We start from the raw sequence: 19,247 nt of genomic DNA, 5'->3' as shown, positions 1-19,247 counted from the left end.
TTCGGATTAACGAATGCTCCAGATATTTTCCAAGAAGTATCACAAACAATTGTGTTAGACGGCTGCAAAGGAACTGTAAACTATTTAGATGACGTATGAGTGCACGGGAAAACAAAGTCTTAACATGACGAAAATCTTAAAATAGTAATAAATTCCTTTGCACACAATAAATTTGGATAAAGGTGCATTTGCTAAGAATAAGGAGACCTTTCCTGGATTCAAACTGTCGCTGACGGATAGAGGTTTGAGGATGATAAAATTCAGGCCACTAAAAATTTTAGGGCTCCTGAAACACAAGCAGAAGTTAAAAACAAATGCATTCCTAATCCGGCTGACAAAACTAAACTGCTAAAGGGTGATACAGTCAAAATTTGGTCAATATCAACTTGACGTATTTCTCCCAATTTTGCATTTAAGAAACCTGAACACCCCTCATTTTTAAGGTACGTACGTAATGATGCTCCTATTTTGATTTTGGAATTCACTCTTCAGTAGTCAAAATGCCGTCCAAGGAAGAAGAGCAGCGTATCAAAACTTTGCTCGCGCATCGCGAAAATCCGAGCTACGCGCACGCAAAATCGGTGGCAAAATCGCTAAAAGTTGCAAAATCAATCGTTACAAATGTAATTAAAGTGTTTGGAGAACGTTTGTCGACAGCCAGAAGTCTGGATCGGGGGGAAATCGAAAACCGGAAGCCGCTGCGACGACAAAGAGAGTTGCTGGTAGTTTCAAGCGAAACCCTAACCTCTCTCTCCGAGATGCTGCAAATAAGCTGGGTGTATCGTCTACAACCGTGCATCGAGCCAAAAAACGAGAAGGACTATCGACTTACAAGAAGGTAGTGACTCCAAATCGCGATGATAAACAAAATACGACGGCCAAAGCGCGATCCCGGAGGCTGTACACGACGATGCTGACGAAGTTTGACTGCGTGGTAATGGACGACGAAACCTACGTCAAAGCCGACTACAAGCAGCTTCCGGGACAGGAGTTTTATACGCCAAAAGGAAGGGGAAAGGTAGCAGATACTTTCAAGCACATGAAACTGTTAAAGTTCGCGAAGAAATATCTGGTTTGGCAAGCCATCTGTACCTGTGGCTTGAAAAGCAGCATTTTCATAGCTTCCGGGACTGTCAACCAAGAAATTTACGTGAAAGAGTTTTTGAATAAACGTCTGCTGCCTTTCCTGAAGAAACACGGTTGTTCCGTACTGTTTTGGCCGGATTTGGCATCTTGCCATTACGGTAAAAAGGCCATGGAGTGGTACGCCGCCAACAACGTGCAGGTGGTTCCCTAGGACAAGAACCCTCCCAACCAGTCTTGAAAATTTCGTCTACCATTTACCTGACATCAGAAGACATTGAGAAAACATCTCAGTCACCCAGATATTTTTCGCAGTTCATGATAAATAAACAAAGAGTGCGTTCATGAAATCCACACCCTGCAACGTTCGACAATATTTTTTTCAGTTCCTTCCACACTCATTCGTTGATCGCCTTCACTGAAAATGAACACTTTATTTTATCATTGTCATAGTGATCCAAATGAAAGTGATAGAAGGAAAAATCATTCTTGGAAATGTCACCTGTCTGAAATTTTCTTATAGCTCAGACTACGAGGTCAAACAAAATTTTAGTGTTTAGTTTTTCAAACCCGTATGGCAGTTTCAAAGGACAACCCAAGTATTTTGCAACAGGTAGCAGCAACAATTACGGTGCCATTCAGTGGGCCAACAAATAACTTGTCTCAGGATCAGGACAACAAACAGTCAGCAGGTGAATCCTTTTTTTTCAATTATATTCGTAAACGATTTTTTTGTTCCGTAGATCTTTTTCTTTTAATTATGGTAGGATGTAACGAAATCTGTTGGTACTCGAAAGCGAAAGTTGCTCAAAACGATTTAATAGCAACCGGAAGGAAGTTGCTCGCCAAAAGGTAATAAATCTCGGAGCAAGGTTACGTCAGCTTTACACCCGATACTTCTTAATTCGTTTCATGTCGATGTAAGTATGCAGCTATCTTTTACTAGAAATAATCATTCATTTGTTTTATAATTCTTGCAGAATTATTTTACAACTTGGAGCCATCGATTGCGTTATAAAAATAAGTTACTTAACCTGAAACAGTGAATGGTCAGATCGAATAAATGCGAGAGAAAATCGCAACAAAAGTAGGAATTTGTTTTTCTTCTTAATCAAGTTTTGGCTAATGTAATGAAGTTAAGCAAAATATGTGATTAAAATAACTAAAGTTAAACAATGTCTGTGTTAATATTTTCCTAGGTTTTTCAATATATAATAATAATAGTCAAATGCCTGAGTTTTTTTTCAATTTTTTAAAGAATTTTTCTGGTTATATACTGTAGAAAGAGCATAAGTAAAACGTTAAACTTTATTGAGCTAAACGAACCAACTGTTAGCAAAGCGACCTCTTTGAATGAAACGAGTGTAACTTAATCGGTTTTTTTTGTCTAAGTCTTGATTTTTAATTGAATAGATTACTTACTCAAATACGTCATATGGATTCGAAATTGAATGTCGAAAACTGGAAAATTTTATTTAAACTATTTATTAAAATATTTTTTTTACTAGACAAACATTAAACAAACAGAAGAAAATTGTTTCGCTCATCTGCTACCTGGACATCTTGAGCTTGCGCTTCGGATTCGGACTTGAGATTTGGATTAGGATGTGGACTTGAAAAATGGGCTTAGGTCTGGAACATAAATTTCATGAATTTCAGACTTGTGCTTGTTATCATTTCATTTCCTTTGCCTGAGGTACGATCAAAGCCCAGCATAATGTTGCTGGATTCCAATTTTGCTGTTGTGTTGTATCCGATGATAATGCTGAATCTGGCGGGCGATGGCTCGTGTGGCATATTTTCTTTGCCAAATCCAATTGCCGCCTAAAACGACCGATGTCGTAAATGTCATACCTGGTAACTGAAAGTTGAGGATTCCCCAGCTGTAGTCCTTAAGGGTTAGAGGAACTGCTGCCGGTTCGATGTGCTTTGAATTGAGGTCTTCGTTAACAACGTTCAATGTGTCTCACACGGTGAGGTCAGTTTCTGGAACCAACTGTATTTCTCAGCCACGGTCTTCACGAGGCAGCAAAACCCCCATCGAGTTGGGTTGCACGAATTAATGATAGTTTACACGATTTAAGGATCACATTGTCCATACGTGCACAGGCGGTTGATGAATTTCGGTCTAAAGCAAGGCCTATCATTCGTTACGCGATCACCGTTCGTTTTCAATTGCTTAAAGCAATTTTTTCACATCAAAGTTGAATTTTCGAAAATTTCAAAGAAAAAATTGATAGTTGAAAATCGAAATTTAAATTTTCACTGATTTATGAAAAGAACTGAGAAAGGCACAAATGAACTTTCAAAAAAGGGAAAACAAATTTGACAATGATAGTTGAACTCGGTCGGTGCACGTTCATTGGTAAAGATATCGACAAAGAAAATACCAAAATAAACAAGATAATGAACCATCGGTCAAATCAAAGAAGGCATCATTGAGAAAAGGAAGACAGAAGTTTTTAACAAGATATTTTGAATGGGAGAAATTTTGTTTTCATTGTCAATGTGTCTGTTCTGGCAGGAACAGGTTGCTGTGAACCACCCTAAGCACCAAAAGGGCCCAGTAAAGTCATCGCCATGCTGCTGGCATTAACGGCTAGCAATGCGCGCCAAAAATGTCGGCTATGATCGGAACCGAAGAGGATTTCCCGTAGGGTCGAGCCAAAGTCGTTCCTTGGGTCGATCTCTTTTCCCGACCAACCACCATAGGCGAAGGTTCGCCAAATTTGAGGCCCGGAGTGGCCAGTGTAAGTGCCCAGAATGGGCGAGTCAGAGGCCAGAAGGGCCAAAGTCAGTTGTGTGTCAGAATGTCCACTTAAGTAATTTGTAATTTGTAGTTAGGGCTGTCCCAACGGTAGATGCAAAACACGGTTTTCGACCACGCTAAAACATTTCGGCTGGCACCGGTGGCGTAAATTGCTGTTTTAGCACAGTTATCGATTTCAAAATTCCCAACAGTTATACGCCTTTGTTCCAAATTCATGCCAATTTGGAACAGGATTTCAAAATATACGACAGACCGATTTAGTTCACGGTGAGAAAATTTTAGCCAACAATGATTTCTTTCACACATGTTTGGGTAACATTGGGTGTGATAATAGTTTCTTTTTGAGATATTATTTGAATGTTTTTTTCGCTTCAACCAGCCTATACGTAACATAAATTGAGAATAGATGTTAATAAAAACCATACCAAGTATAAATAATAGATGTCACATTATTCTCGATTAAATATAATTAAATAAAAAGCTTTTCATTTGGGCTCGACGAATTAGTGAATCCAGTCAGCGTTCTAAAATTTGAAAAAAAAAAAACGAAAAGAAAATTTCAATACTTTTTCGATGAGGTAAATTAAATATTTAATTGTTTATGTTTATTGTTTGTTCTATAATTTTTGTTTTATTTGAGATATTGAGAGATTTTTAGTTTCGTATAGATTGCTCGGAGTTTTCGTCAATAGCAGCATATTTTTCTGTATCCATACATAAATTTACTAAGTGAAACAAGTTTTTGTCAAACAAAAATGTCGACAAATCAAAGGAAAATTTCCTTTGACTTTGGGATAAACATTTCTCGTTTCCTTTATCAATGTCAGCAATAACTTGAAAAAAAAATTGCTTTTTCATTTCATTTTAACAAAACCTTATTCCATTGATTCAAAGCAATTTGATTGAATTAATTGAAGAATTGTTTCAATTGAGCTTTTTTCCTCGTTGTGTAGTCATGTTTGCTTTTAAATTAATGTAATCCTGGTAGAATAGTTGAAATCATTGTTCTGTCAAAAAGAATATTCGTAGAATTAATTTTAAGACAATTAATCGTGAAACTCAAAACTTATGCAATTTTTCTAATAAAATGGGTTTTTTCTTCTCAATTATTGAGTGTCTGCAATGAAAGTGTTTCCGTTTTAAATTTGCTCCTACACCGGTGGGGAGTGGGTGTTTTAGCCGATTCTAAAATTTCAAATTGTGCTTAAACTGGTATACTTAAAACCAATATTTACGCCTGAACCGTTGGGAGGGCCCTTAGGTTAGTTGAAGTAAGAATACAGTCCACTTTTGTTATCGATGTGTGAAAGAGTGTGTTTTATTCTTGTAAGAAATTCTGATGCTACCGCGCAAGCCGTCAGGGGCCTCCCTGAACATTGGTCCTACCGAACCGGATTAAGAATCAACCAGCGAATAGCATCAGATGGTTTGTATGAGAGTGCGTTTGTGTTTATAAAATGTCCAATTGCATCGAGTCGTACCAAAGACAAATTTTAAGTAATTTAAGGAAATTTAGTCGCATAGGTCGAACATATCAAATCCATTCAATTTCAAGTGAAAGTTTTGTCGATATTGAGTGTGTGTGTCTGTGAGAGAGAAAGTTGACCCATATCATCTAAACGTTCTTCGGAGAACATATTTTGGAAATCCAATATGCTATTCAAACTTATTTTCGGTGAAAAATCTACCCCTAAGTGTTATGTGAGCTCATAAATACTTTACCTTGCGCACATAGTTCATCTATCCCGTTCTCCATCTTGTGTTGTATCAACCTGCTATTGGTGCGGTTCACTAAGTCATGCCTATGAAACTCCATCCATTGAAACGTACCTATTTCTCTTCATCGTTCATGTACAGTTGATTTCGAATCATTTATCTTCCGCTTCAATGTCCCAACAAGTTATTTCATCACGAGAAGCATTTGAAACTGCAGTGAAACTTCTTTTTATTTGTTACGAATAACTTCGAAGAATAGAAGCAAATGTCAGATTCACAGCTCACCAAAATTTGCCATAACTTTCAGCTAAGGTAAATTCATCAATTGTTGACCTACAATAATACCAGTTGTCCAGAGGATTGTACTCATGCCCAACAACAAAATGTGTATGCCCCCTTATTGCTGTTGAAATCTGAAAATGACTCCATGTTTAGTGTGTGTTCGAAAAAACCAACATATTTTAAAGTATTCATCTAAACAACAGGTTTATTTCCGCTAAAACATTGAAGACGATTCCCAGCAGTGTCAAGTCTTTATAATCCACGTTCTGTGATGAATTCACCACTGTGAATTGGTTTTCAGAATCCATCTACCGTGGTATAAAAATAGAAACAGAGGAAAACGAAACGAATGTCATGAAGGTAAACAAATAAAAACAAAAACAACCGCTAAACTGATGCTGCATTTTGCACTCCACCGTACACGTAGTTTTGGTTAGTTAACGATATTTATTCCTAGATGTTGCATCAAATTGTGATTGCTGATGTAGCAATGTTACCGTTGGTCAGTGTGTCTCGTTGGTTTATTCACTGTGTGCTAAAAGGTGCTGGAGTCCACATATTCGCGGTTGACATCCTGTTGAAAAAAAAAACCCGAAGAAGGCCTTACGAAGATGTCCATAATGGTACCGTACGTAATCTCCTCCCTGTCGAGAAAGCTGAGCTGAGAAAGGACGTACGAAGCACAGGTAGATGAATATTTGCATTCCAAAGTATTTGATCCTCATTGTTCATCATAATCGGGCATGAATAGAGCATGTTCCATGAAATATTCCGTTATCGATATCACATGTTTGAGTAAATTGATTTCCCTCTTCTGAAAAGGATTCTATGGGTTAACATGAAGGTAACATGAAAGAATGAAAGAATGAATGCCATAAGTTGAGTATCAGAAGTGAATTTTCATCTTCATATTAGATAAGCTTCATGTTGTTACGTTGTGCGTTCACTGTATTTGAGAAACTAAAGTGCTTCAATATTCCATTTGTCATTTCGACCGCAAGAGTAAATAAGGTACTTCTATTGATAAATTAATTAGTATTTGGTTCGATAGAGTTGTGGTTTGAGTTCAGAGTTCGTTTCTACAGTCGCAGTGTTCACTTTATGCCTGTGTCTATTAAGTCAATAAGAATATGAGAGCCTGAACAGATCATTAGACTGGGATTTATTATTTTGTTCAGTGTTTATGAAAACTTATGGTATCCAACGTGAAGTTATTCCAATATTTGTATGAGTTACAGTACATTCTCGTATTCCAAGAGTGACACGGAAATTAAAGTTAAGTTTTTGAGGGACATGATCAGCAGGATCAGGTCGGAGTTTTTAATCCATCACATACCCTATTAAGAGGGTTAATTTAAGTACTTAAACTTCGTACGAGGGACAAATGCAGGGAAGGTCTGGCCAAGTCCAGAGGCCCGTTACAGTATCGACACCGTGAGCAATCCGGATAGAGCTATGACACGCATTTGTCAGAGACTCTTCTCTACTACGTACCCACTACCTGGAGTTGTCTTCAGCTGTGTTTAGCAAGATTGTATTGTCAAATCAGAAGGTTTGAAAGATCAGGAAAACGATCAGCTTTATCTACCTCCATACCCCACTCCGGGGGTTTCCTCAGCTGAATTGTGGTGAGTCGAAGTGCGTTTGTGTTAGTTATGAGAATTCGTCAGTAAGCTTGAGTCTGCGAAGGGCTTGATCACTGTTGGTATTGTTGGTGTTGTTTTTAAGCAAGGCTTTACCAGCCATCCATCGATTCATACATTCATGCCATCTTTCAAGTTGGTGTCCGCTCCTAGGACAATTTTAAGTTGAGAATCGAAGCCAGGCTCAACCAGCAATCCATCGTTTGATCCATCCATTCATGCTATCTTCTAAGTTGGTGTCCGCTCCCAGGACAATGTTAAGTTAAGGAAGTCAGGCTCTACCAGCCATCCATCGATTCATCCATTCATGCCATCTTTCAAGTTGGTGTCCGCATTTAGGACAGTTTTAAGTAAAGGATCAAAGTCAGGCTCATTCCAGCCATCTATCCGTTCATGAATTCATTTCGGCTCTACTTGCCAATTAAGTGTTTAAGCAATTTCGAGAGGAAGAGAGTGTTAACAAGATAACTATGAGGCAATTCGGGAGAAGAGAAAAGAGCAAACAAAAAAAAATACTAAATAAGAGAATTATGCGTTTGAGTTTATGTTGAAATATGTCAGTTTTTGAGTCTGAGTTTGCGTCAGAGAGTCAGTGTGGCTCAAATGTGAGCTTCTGTCTGGGTTTAAGTCGGAGAGCTTGAGAATGATGTGTTCAGCTCGATAGTCAGTGTATTTGAAACTCTGTCAGCAAAACATTTCGTCATAAAGTCAGAATATGAGACTGGGTTGTGTCAGAGAGCCTAGGAACAAGTTTGTTCGGCTCAAATGTTGGTATAAGTTAGAAGACTGAGACCTGACATGTTCAGCTTAACTGTCAGACAAATTCGGAAGCACACTCAAAGATTCAAGTCATCAAATCAGTCGGCATCAGAGCACTGGTCGTGGTAAAGGAATCAGTCCAGCGCTCACTTTCAACAGGTCAAGTATGCTTTGATAAATTTTCAAAATTAGAAAGTGATACTTCCCTTTTTAAGCACCCAGAACCAAATTATCACTTTACGAAGGCAGACAACCAGAGAGGATGCAGTAAAGAAAGGCAAAGGTCGGCAACAATGCAGCTCCAGCAGGTCGAGAGGCATCATAACTACGGCAGTGCAGTAGTAGTTAACATCCCACAAACAAACGAATGAAGGTCGACGGCGAGTGGTGTTGAGACCGAGTTACACCAGCGGCTGTTGCTCTGTCTCGCATACTTCAATGTGAACGGCAAGCGGCGCAGTTACGGCGGGCGGCGGTTTCGAAATTCGTACGTCCCGTCGTATTTCAAGGCGGGCGGAATGTTCTGGCAGGAACAGGTTGCTGTGAGCCACCCTAAGCACCAAAAGGGCCCAGTAAAGTCATCGCCATGCTGCTGGCATTAACGGCTAGCAATGCGCGCCAAAAATGTCGGCTATGATCGGAACCGAAGAGGATTTCCCGTAGGGTCGAGCCAAAGTCGTTCCTTGGGTCGATCTCTTTTCCCGACCAACCACCATAGGCGAAGGTTCGCCAAATTTGAGGCCCGGAGTGGCCAGTGTAAGTGCCCAGAATGGGCGAGTCAGAGGCCAGAAGGGCCAAAGTCAGTTGTGTGTCAGAATGTCCACTTAAGTAATTTGTAATTTGTAGTTAGGTTAGTTGAAGTAAGAATACAGTCCACTTTTGTTATCGATGTGTGAAAGAGTGTGTTTTATTCTTGTAAGAAATTCTGATGCTATCGCGCAAGCCGTCAGGGGCCTCAGGGGCCTCCCTGAACAGTGTCCTTTCGAATTTTTTCAACACTGCTCCCAACACGCCAGAGCTCCGCCCAATTGATAAATACTGGGCTATTGTCAAGCGGAACCTAAAGAAGACCAAAAAAAATGCTAAGGACGAGCAGCAGTTAAATGCAAACTGGCTTTCTGCGGCGAAGAAGGTGGACAAGGTGGCTGTACAAAATCTGATGGCAGGAGTTAAGCGTAAGGCCCGGCAATTCGGATTTGGGAAAGCGGAAGTCTAACTGAATATTTTTCCTGAATTTTATACTAATTAAACTTGAAAAAGAAATTTAATTTGATTTTTTAAATAAACGATTTCACCGATTCACACGCGTTTTCCCTTGACCAAATTTTGACCGTATCACCCTTTACGAGAGTTGGCCAAAAACGACAAATATCATTGAAATCAAGAATTTGAAAAAGATTTCCAATACCTGAAAAACAACGCTTTAAAATATATAGAAGCTCTTGAATATTACAATCGAAACGATTTATCTATGTTCTGTGGATTCATCTCCATATGGGAGCAGTTCTTGTTCAACTAGATGAAAACTCAAAACTGAGAGATATTGCGTGTTTCTCGAAAACCCTTATCAACATCCGAGAAAAATATTCACAAACCCTAGCCTTTGTATGGGGAGTAGAAAATTTTTCGATATACCTTATAACCATAGATTTTATCATACGTTAAGATGCTGAATCGAACTGATTTATCTTTGGAGGAAAACATATGATTGGAAAAAGAGCAGTAACTCGAGCAGAATCATGGGCTCTCAGGCATCAACCATACAGTTTTACTGTGAGAAGTATACCTAGAAAGGAATCAGATAAATTCACCAATTTTACCAGTTCACGAGTGACAGATTTTTGTAATTTATATCTAGGAACAAATTGAAGCCGTCCATTCTAATCACATTTTGGTTTATTTATTTTTGAGAAAATATACGATTGCGCCTTGTTTTGTCCCAAGACCACAGGACACAGAGTGACCAACATTGTTGAGATTAATCACGTCTTTTCGAGAAAGGGGTGCTTCAAAAGCTGATTCGTAGCTTTTCAATGGCGCAACAGATGGCCCTTTTTTGAGTCAAGTTTTAACAGCATGTTTAACCATTCATTTCATAAAGTAACAAATTTGCAACAATGCAATGCAATGTATGGAAAAAGTGAAAAATCGCATTTTATTTGAATTTTGATTCTTAATGTACACATAATTTGCGACTGTTTAAAATGATTTTTAAGCTTGTACATCTGTTCATCTGTGGATATGTGCCTCGGGCTTCTGCAGCGAGTGGTTAAGCTCAAGGACAGAAAACCTAATTGTACCAATAAATTTGTGGAAAATGATTAGTTTGGAGTAAAATTGATTAAATTGGAATGATTAGATTATCTGTAAGTTCCGATGTAGCACTTCAATTGCCGGACCCTGTAATAAAATCATTTATCGCTTTTGGTCATATTATGTTGCATTGTAATACATATGTATCTTTTATTAAATGTATAGGAAGATAGGAAACAAAACAAAATGGAACTCATAGAACCAGCCAACATTTAATACATATTTTAATTGAACTGTAAATGCTTTTAATTCTTCCAATGACTTATGTTAAGCTTAACCGATGAATGTAAGCTTTCCGTTTCATAATTTTGTTCGAGCTGTAAAAAAGATGATATCTATTCATGACAATATTTTCAGCATACTCGCACATCGTACAAATGTTCAAATTAATCATCTTACCATTGGTAATAACTACTACTAGCGCTATGTACAGTACGGCTAAGCTTCGCAGGAATCGGTAGCGATAGAATGTGTCATAAAAACTACACGGTTGGCTACAACTAGCATTCCTCGAGTGCCTTCTCCCGAGTTCCTGATGGTGGTCCTGCCGAGGCCACCGACTACTGACCGCTACAACGGGTGACCGACCGGCAACACTGCTACTTGTCACATCGACCAGTTTGGAGCGACTGCCTCCGCCATCATCGCCAACTGAATCGCTACAGTCGGTGGTATCATTCTTTCGAACCGGACAAGTCACACGACCCTCTAAATTCCACAACCCGGGCAGGGCGGGATCACAACATTCCACTAGCTTCCCATCATCACTATTTGCAGTATTTACCACTGCTGGGGATGCTGCTGCTGCTGCTACTTGTTCTCTCGGTAACTTTCCCGCCCTCCTGCTCCAGTTCAGAACGATTCGTGAGGATACTTCTGACGGCGGCAAAAGCCCTCCTCGGTCATTCACGCTCACTGGAACCACATCACCGTTGTTGGTGTCAGCACTAGTGAAATTAATTCTATGACTCAAGTCACTTGTACCACTGGTATTTGCACTACTGATACAACTGCTCTCAGCAGCACCACAGTCGCGATGATGTTTATGATGATGGTGATGTTTATGTTTGCACTCGTGAAGTTTAATCGTCATCTTGACTGAGCATTATTTTACATGGGCTCCCTTCCCCCAATCGTACAGTTCACTGGACACTACTGGCACACGGCCACGTCCCGTTTTTAAGTTTGTCCCGGGAATATTACACTTTGTTTGTTTTTTTTTCTATCACTGCACTTTTGAATTTCACAAATTCTGAACGACGACGGGCTAGCAATGTGGAATATTTGCTGTTTGTTTATGTATTATTCCATATTGGTCAACTTTTAGAAAGACAAGCACGAAAACTGCATGCCGGCGTTAGAGATCTGAAAGGGAAAAAAAGAAAAACTATGTTCAGTTAGTTTTTGAAACGGGCTATACTTTTTTTTTAAGATTTTTGTAGAACAGTTAAAGTTTGGCTGTTCATAAATTTGCAATATTTTAATTATTTTTTTCTTATGAATTTTACGAACATTTTATCAGCTTATAAGCATATATTTCAGGTAACATAATGGAGGATGCCTTAAAAGCGTCCCGTTATCCAAACATACGGGAAAATTGTGCCTAGCCGTTTTTTATCCAAGATTTCATCATTTCCTTGAGAAACATGCAAAACCTAAAAATAGTCATATAGTCATTTAGCATTAAAGCTCTTCATCACATTCTGTAAGGAATGATTGTATGTCTGTTTGATTTCTTAAACTCAGACTCGCTTACAGCGTAAGATCCCAGAGTACGAAAACTTAGTCTGGCAAATTAGGCACTTCTCCTTTCTGCCCCCACACTAGACATCCATAGGCCAGAATTGGTCTTACTACAATTGTGGAGTAAATCCAGAGAATATGCTTGGGTTTGGGTCTCTAGATTTTCCCGATTGCACGTCGACATTGTCCGAAAGCTGATTCTGAATTCGATGTGATCTGACCAGTTTAATTTGGAGTCAAGAATGACACCCAAATATTAAACTTGATCAGACACGGTGATTTCGGAACCATAAAACAGCAGAGGCGCACCCCGCGGGTGATTCGTTTTTTAGTAAATTAAACAATATTAGTTTTTAGAGGATTAACCGAAAGTTCTACATGAGAACACCATCTATCAATGAATGAAGACTCCGGTTTTTTAGCATTGCGCTAATCCAGTTAGTTATAGCACTAGGCACTCCATAAAGTAGTGCCGCATTCATTATTGATGCAAACGAGACATTATTAAATGCTCCTTCTATGTCTAGAAATGCTGTCTGGGAGATTTTTTTCTGTGAAAAATTACTTTCAATATTGTGTACAACGTTGCGCAGAAGAGTTATTATGGATTCACATGTTTGGTACCTACATGTTGAGTCGCATTATTGGATATTGGACGGGGCTATTGGACAAGATATTCTTGCCTGATATGATTATCAACTAAACGTTCGAATGCTTTTGATAGAAATGAACTGAGACTTAAAGGACGAAAGCTTTTGGCTACTTGTCGTACGATGATCGCCCCCCTGTAGGGATGAATTTCACGGCTATGTGCCGCCAAAGTTTAGGAATAAATACATATTTCCACGAACAAAACTGCTTATCATTATTTTTCTTACTGTTATTGAAATAATCAAAACCATTTTGATGCCAAACTGGAACTAAATCATCGCTTCCATGAGTTTTGTAATGAGCAAACCGGCCAGTTCGGAGCGTTACGGACAGATTACAGTCAAAAGAAAGCTTGTCAGTTAAAAAACGTCAGATTTTCTGGACCATTTCCCTGCTGCTAAAAGCAGCGTCGAAGACAAGACCTGACAGTTCAAATCGGTCCAGATTTGGTTTGAATTCGGTCAGTATTTCTTGGCCGGGATGAAAAACAATTGTTGAAACGCGTCGTCTAGTTTCGAAACGTTCCACCACGGTTTAAATCATAGCAATCATAATGTATTTGTTTATTGGCGATTTGCAGCTAGAAATGACTCTCAGAGGGCACTGCGATTGAAATGATGATGTTATCGATTCAAACGTCATTCCTCATAGTATTTTTTCAAAACACAAAAAAAATTGGGAAATTTCGTTATTTGAAGCAATGCTGGTTAAGATATAATTGGTGAATAAGGTAAGAAAAAGTGATGTACTTAATTGTTAATAGTTTCTAAAATCTGTTTATTCTTATTTTCCTGATAATTTTTAGTTTTCAGAAGGAAAAAACTGCGCAGTTCCAATTTGAAACAACTTGGAGTCCCGGAGATATCAAGTTTCCTGTTTAACCTTCGGAATCAATACGCGGAATGAGGCAAGATTTCTCCTTTTCTTGCTAGAAACCGTTCGTAGTTAATTATTTTCAAGTATTTGGAAGATGACGATTACTTCGCAGGTAAAATTTTTCACCATTACCAACATTGATCGGCAATGATAATTTATAAATTTTTGAAACTTAATATTTTAGATACTTGAAGAGATATCATGAAGAAATAAGCTCGGTCAAAAAACTGATTGCCTTTTTTGATTGCTCATCGCAGATCGCTAAAATAAGTCTGCTCTTCCAAAGTCTAACTGATCCAAAGAATTGAAAACAAGTGCTCAAAGTTGACATGGTTTTAAAAAATAAGGCACTATGCACCGAAACTTGGCCAGTCGGTATAAGATTCCGTGAGTTCACTGTTGATCGTAGCACCAAACCGGGGTTTGCGTGGGAGCCGAGACCTTTAACACCAGCAATCACCGTAAATCCCATAACACCCTTCGTGACCCCAGTCCAATCGTAGACCCAGTAACGTACCAAAGCAACCAGATAAAAGAAAATCATCATTTGGCCATTTATTATCAAAATATGAACAGTATCCGCAGCAAAAAGAGACTAGAAGCCGTTTTTTTGTCATCACTTGAGCTGGACTATGACGTATTTGCATTTTGTGAAACGAATCTGGATTCATCAATAGGAGACCGAATGATCTTTCCTGACGCATTTTCAGTTTACCGCTGCGACCGCTCGCCTACTAATTCCGATAAAACTTCTGGAGGTGGAGTTTTGATTGCTGTAAATAATCGCTTTACAAGCACTTTAATCAATGAATCGAGTAGTAATGAAGAGGTTACACATAATTAGTTGTCGACAAAATTGAAATTTTTGTATGTTGCGTCTACATACCTCCGGCCTCCGGTTGTGAAAGATATTCTTCCCATACTGCTAGCATAGAAACTTTGTTAAGGACTGTATCACCCGAAAGCAAAGTCATTATAATTGGAGATTTTAATCTGAAGAATACCACTTGGTATCGAGAAAGTGACTCTGAACTATATCTTCTGCCTTCTAACGTTCGTCTACCTGAAGAAACGATTCTCGTTGACGACATGACTGCCTGCGAACTGCGGCAAGTTTGCGGAATCGCTAATCAAAACAGTCGATTTCTCGATCTCTTATTTACAAACGATGAAGAAAACTGTCAAGTTGAGGAAATTTCTCCATTGATACAGAACGAGGCGCATCATAAAGCAATGGGGATAAACGTCAGTATAGAAATACTTCAGTACGCAGATGTCCCACCAGCCCAGGAACACAAAGAAAAAATTGACATGAAGCATTATGACGAGGTTGCTGTCTCTCGAGCATTGTTAGAAGTTGATTGGAATACAATTTTTATATCGGAAGACGCTTACAACTTTGAAATCGCTAACTCAACTGTGCGAAATATGCTGGATTTCTTAAGCAGGTTTGGAGTATTCGACAACATTTGCGAAAACGACCGCTCAGTAGACTGCGCTTTGGATTTTAACGTCTTGTCGTTCTACACTTTGGTTTATAGCATATTACATGACCACTGTAGGAAGCTCAGAGTAAAATCGTCTCGCTCCAAATATCCAGAATGGTTTGACGCTGACACTATCCGACTGCTTAAAGACAAGAGGAAAAAACATAACAGATACCGCAGAAGCAAGACTGATCAGGACAAATCAGCATGCCGAGTAGCGGTTAACTTGTTTAATAGGTTGCATAGAGCTCAGCGATGTACGTATTTAAATGATCTTCAGAAAAATATCCAAACTGAACCAAAGTGTTTCTGGAAATATGTGAACTCCAAGCGAAAGTCGAACTTGGTCCCGAAAAATGTTGCATACAATTCGAAAAAAGCCTTATCGTTGGATGATGCCTCTGAACTTTTTGCTGAATTCTTCCGCAGTGTGTATACTTCGGATTCTTTAAGAACAAGTCAGGAATCTTTTCTGCCAGCCGAAACTTTTCCTGATCTTACAATTTCAATGACAGATGTGCGACGTAAAATTTCAATGCTCGACGAATCCAAAGGATGCGGCTCAGACGGAATCCCGAACTCACTCCTTAAAAAATGCGTGAATGCACTCGAAGAGCCCCTACTGTTTCTTTTTACTGCCTCGATTCATGAAGGACGTTTTCCTAAGTTCTGGAAGATTTCACATATAGTGCCCATACACAAGAGCGGTTCTAGGATCTCCGTCGAAAACTACCGTGGTGTAGCAATCCTTTCAGCTATACCCAAGCTTTTCGAAAGCATTGTCTATGACCAGATGTACCCATGGATAGAAACAAAAATTTCCGATGTTCAACATGGCTTCCTTAAAAGGCGGTCAACCGTGACGAATTTAACGGAATTTGTCTCAAGAGTCTCACAATGAATGATGGAAGGTCTACAAGTCGATGCTCTATACACCGACATGTCTAAAGCTTTCGACGTGATCAACATAGACGCACTTCTGTCGGCGCTGTGCAAAAATGGAATAAGCGGCACTTGCCTACAATGGATTCGCTCATACTTAATCGAAAGAACGCAATACGTTAAGCTGGAGAACGTGAGATCCAGGACTTTCTCGGTAAACAGTGGTGTACCACAAGGGAGTCACTTGGGACCCCTTTTTTTCACCACTGTTATGAACGAGTTTCCTGGAGTGCTGTCTGATGTGTTCGTGCTTGTGTATGCCGATGATTTAAAGATGTTTCTGCCAATTCGTCACCCAAAAGATTGCACGACTCTGCAAAATGCTCTATACAGGTTTACGGAATGCTGCAGCAGATTTGGATTGAAAGTCAACGACTCTAAATGCAATGTGGTTACTTTTTCTCGGAAAATGAGCAACATCATGTACGAATACCGCCTGGGAAATGATTTGATTGTTGCACGGCAAGCTTCAATAAAAGATTTGGGAGTTGAGTTGGACTCAGAGCTAAACTTTTCGAAGCACATAGAAAAAGTTGTAACAAAGGCTAATTCAATGTTCGGAATGGTTAGCAGAATTAGTCAAGAGTTGAGTGATCCCTATACGATTGTGTCAATTTACGTCGGATTGGTTCGGACCGCAATGGAGTACGCGAGTATTGTTTGGCGTCCATACTATAACATTCATATCAACAGACTAGAGAGAGTTCAAAAGAAGTTCCTGAGATACGCCTTGAGAAACCTTGGATGGCAAGCAGAAATGCCGGAGTATCAAGTGTTGTGCATGCTGGTAGGATTGGACTCCCTGGAAACCCGCAGAAAATCGATTGACGCACTGTTTTTAAAAGATCTGACCAGTGGAAGATATTATTCACCGTATTTAACATCCCAAATATGTTATAACGAAGGCCGCAGTAGTTTGCGTAGCGTAAGGCCATTCCAGTTAGCTAATCGGATTCAAAATTATGCTAGGAATGAGCCTATGTACCGAATCATGACACTTTATAATGCAAACGTTGATACTATTAAATTAAATATGGCCAGAGAACAAATTAAGATTAGAAGTAAGCAGTGTTAATTTATATTAATTGTTCGTGTTGTTCATAATATTAATTATACTCTAGATTAAGATAAAGGGCTGAAGCCTAGGATCTAAATAAATAAATAAAATAAAAAAAAAAATAAAAAAAAAAGTTGACATGGTCAGAAATGTTTTATTGAAATTTGTTGACGCACGTTATTCCAATAAACTTGATTTTTTTAAACATTCTATTCTATGTTTTCATCATACTCGAGCAGCATCCGTGGACGAAAACTCTATTTTTCTCGGATCATTAAAAAAATGTGTTGAAAACTTTTCATAAGATAGGGTTTCAAATCACCGTATCAAAACCGGTAAATAGACCAAAAACGTATAAAGCTTAGTTCTTTTAGAAATGGGACAGTTACGAATGCGTGTATCTCAAAAACCATTCGTTTGAGCAAAATACTTTCTATGGAGGAAATGAAGGTAATCTTATGATAGTTCATGAAAAAATTTGAAAAAAATTATTTATCGTTTTTTGTAAGAAAAATCTCTACTTTATTCTTGGTACCTCCTATCGGCCGGCGCACACTTTTTTTTGCCATGATATTGTTCAGTTTTTTCAACTCCAATCTGTATTCTAGGTGGCTGCATGCTCCTCCTTCAAATTTTACTACTTTTTGGTCCAATACTTCTCTTTTAAAACAAACTAAGGGCAATGTAGTGAATAAACTGTTTCAAAATTAACAATACTTTATTATTTTTGAGCCACTAAAAAGAGTTTTTAATGAAATTTCTGCTTACAAAATCTGATAAAAACGAATTAAAACCATCGAAAGATTAATTTTAAAGTATAATCGGTTATTATAGATCGTTGGTTGCGAAGGGTACACAAAAGATTACTCTTTTTAGACTTTTAAAAACAGCAAAAATCAATGTTTTTGATTTGAAAATTGTTATTTTTTCCATAGGAGCAGAATCTTAGCAAATCATTATATTTTATACAAAACAACCAGCAAATAAATACTTTAATATGCTCGGGACCTTATCACGAGCAGACATGTTATGGCATTCAAACTCTGGAATTTGTTTGATATAGGGTTTTTCACAAGTTTTGTCGTCCTTCAGAAATCACCTGTCTCATTGCCTCGGTACCAGCTTTACACCTCACGAGCTCTGGAACTAGCAAAAATTTGTTGTTTAAGGTAAGGTTTGAATGACTCATAATTAGGCGACACTGTCAGCTTATCAGAGAAAAAATAGTTGGACATTTCACCGATCTACACTTAGTTTTTCGTTTCTCCAAATTTAAAAATTCTGGTCTGAGACGTGTCTTCCCTGATAACCCTTAACTGTAGTTACCGATCATGTGCTTCACTACAATGCTTGATTTGAGCTTTGTGGACATTTTCGACAGTGTTTTCATACTTTTCCACTACCCACAAACACTAATTCTTTGAATAATCAACGATTTTTTCAGCTATCCATTTGATAATGATGGTTTTTGAAGGAAACTGTGCAAGATTTTTTTTCTTTTTCTCTCGCATCGTGAATATCTCAAAAACGCATGAATTTAAAATTTTGAAAAATATAGGTCGGTAAGTAACTTTCACAGGCAACAAAATGCAGTCAAAATTTTAAATGTCCGATTACTAGAAAACGAGCTATTAGCAAAAGAAAGTGTCCCATTTCTAAAAGAACTAAGCTTTATTATTGGCCTGATTTTTCTTCCAAAACTTGACCCTTTTTGCGTGAAAACGTCGGGTAGAATCCCTAACGAAGTTTTTGCACATTTATCAAAATGATTTCCAACGGAATAGCCTGTTGTTGATTGCAAAAAATCAAATTCATTTTGTTCGTGTTAAATATTATATTTCCTAATGAAAAAATCATTCGAACAACTAAAATGAAAATTTTCTTACTCGTTTAGTCATTTTTATTTTCCGAAATCAAACAGGCTC

At 38.4% G+C, this 19,247-nt stretch overlaps 1 protein-coding gene across 3 annotated transcripts in view; it reads right to left on the bottom strand.

Moving 5' to 3' along the window:
• Window positions 1-19,247, bottom strand: part of LOC129738936 (polymeric immunoglobulin receptor-like) — a 348,269-nt gene that overhangs the window by 113,382 nt on the left and 215,640 nt on the right. For all 3 annotated transcript variants that reach the window (XM_055730263.1, XM_055730262.1, XM_055730264.1), the window contains one exon: window positions 10,966-11,931. In XM_055730263.1, the coding sequence (XP_055586238.1) occupies window positions 10,966-11,659 (694 nt within the window). In that variant the 5' untranslated portion in view covers window positions 11,660-11,931. The remainder of the gene's footprint in view (window positions 1-10,965; window positions 11,932-19,247) is intronic.

This window comes from Uranotaenia lowii, chromosome 1, assembly GCF_029784155.1.
Source record: "Uranotaenia lowii strain MFRU-FL chromosome 1, ASM2978415v1, whole genome shotgun sequence".
Lineage (NCBI taxonomy): Eukaryota > Metazoa > Arthropoda > Insecta > Diptera > Culicidae > Uranotaenia > Uranotaenia lowii.
This window is presented reverse-complemented; position numbering and strand designations above follow the sequence as displayed.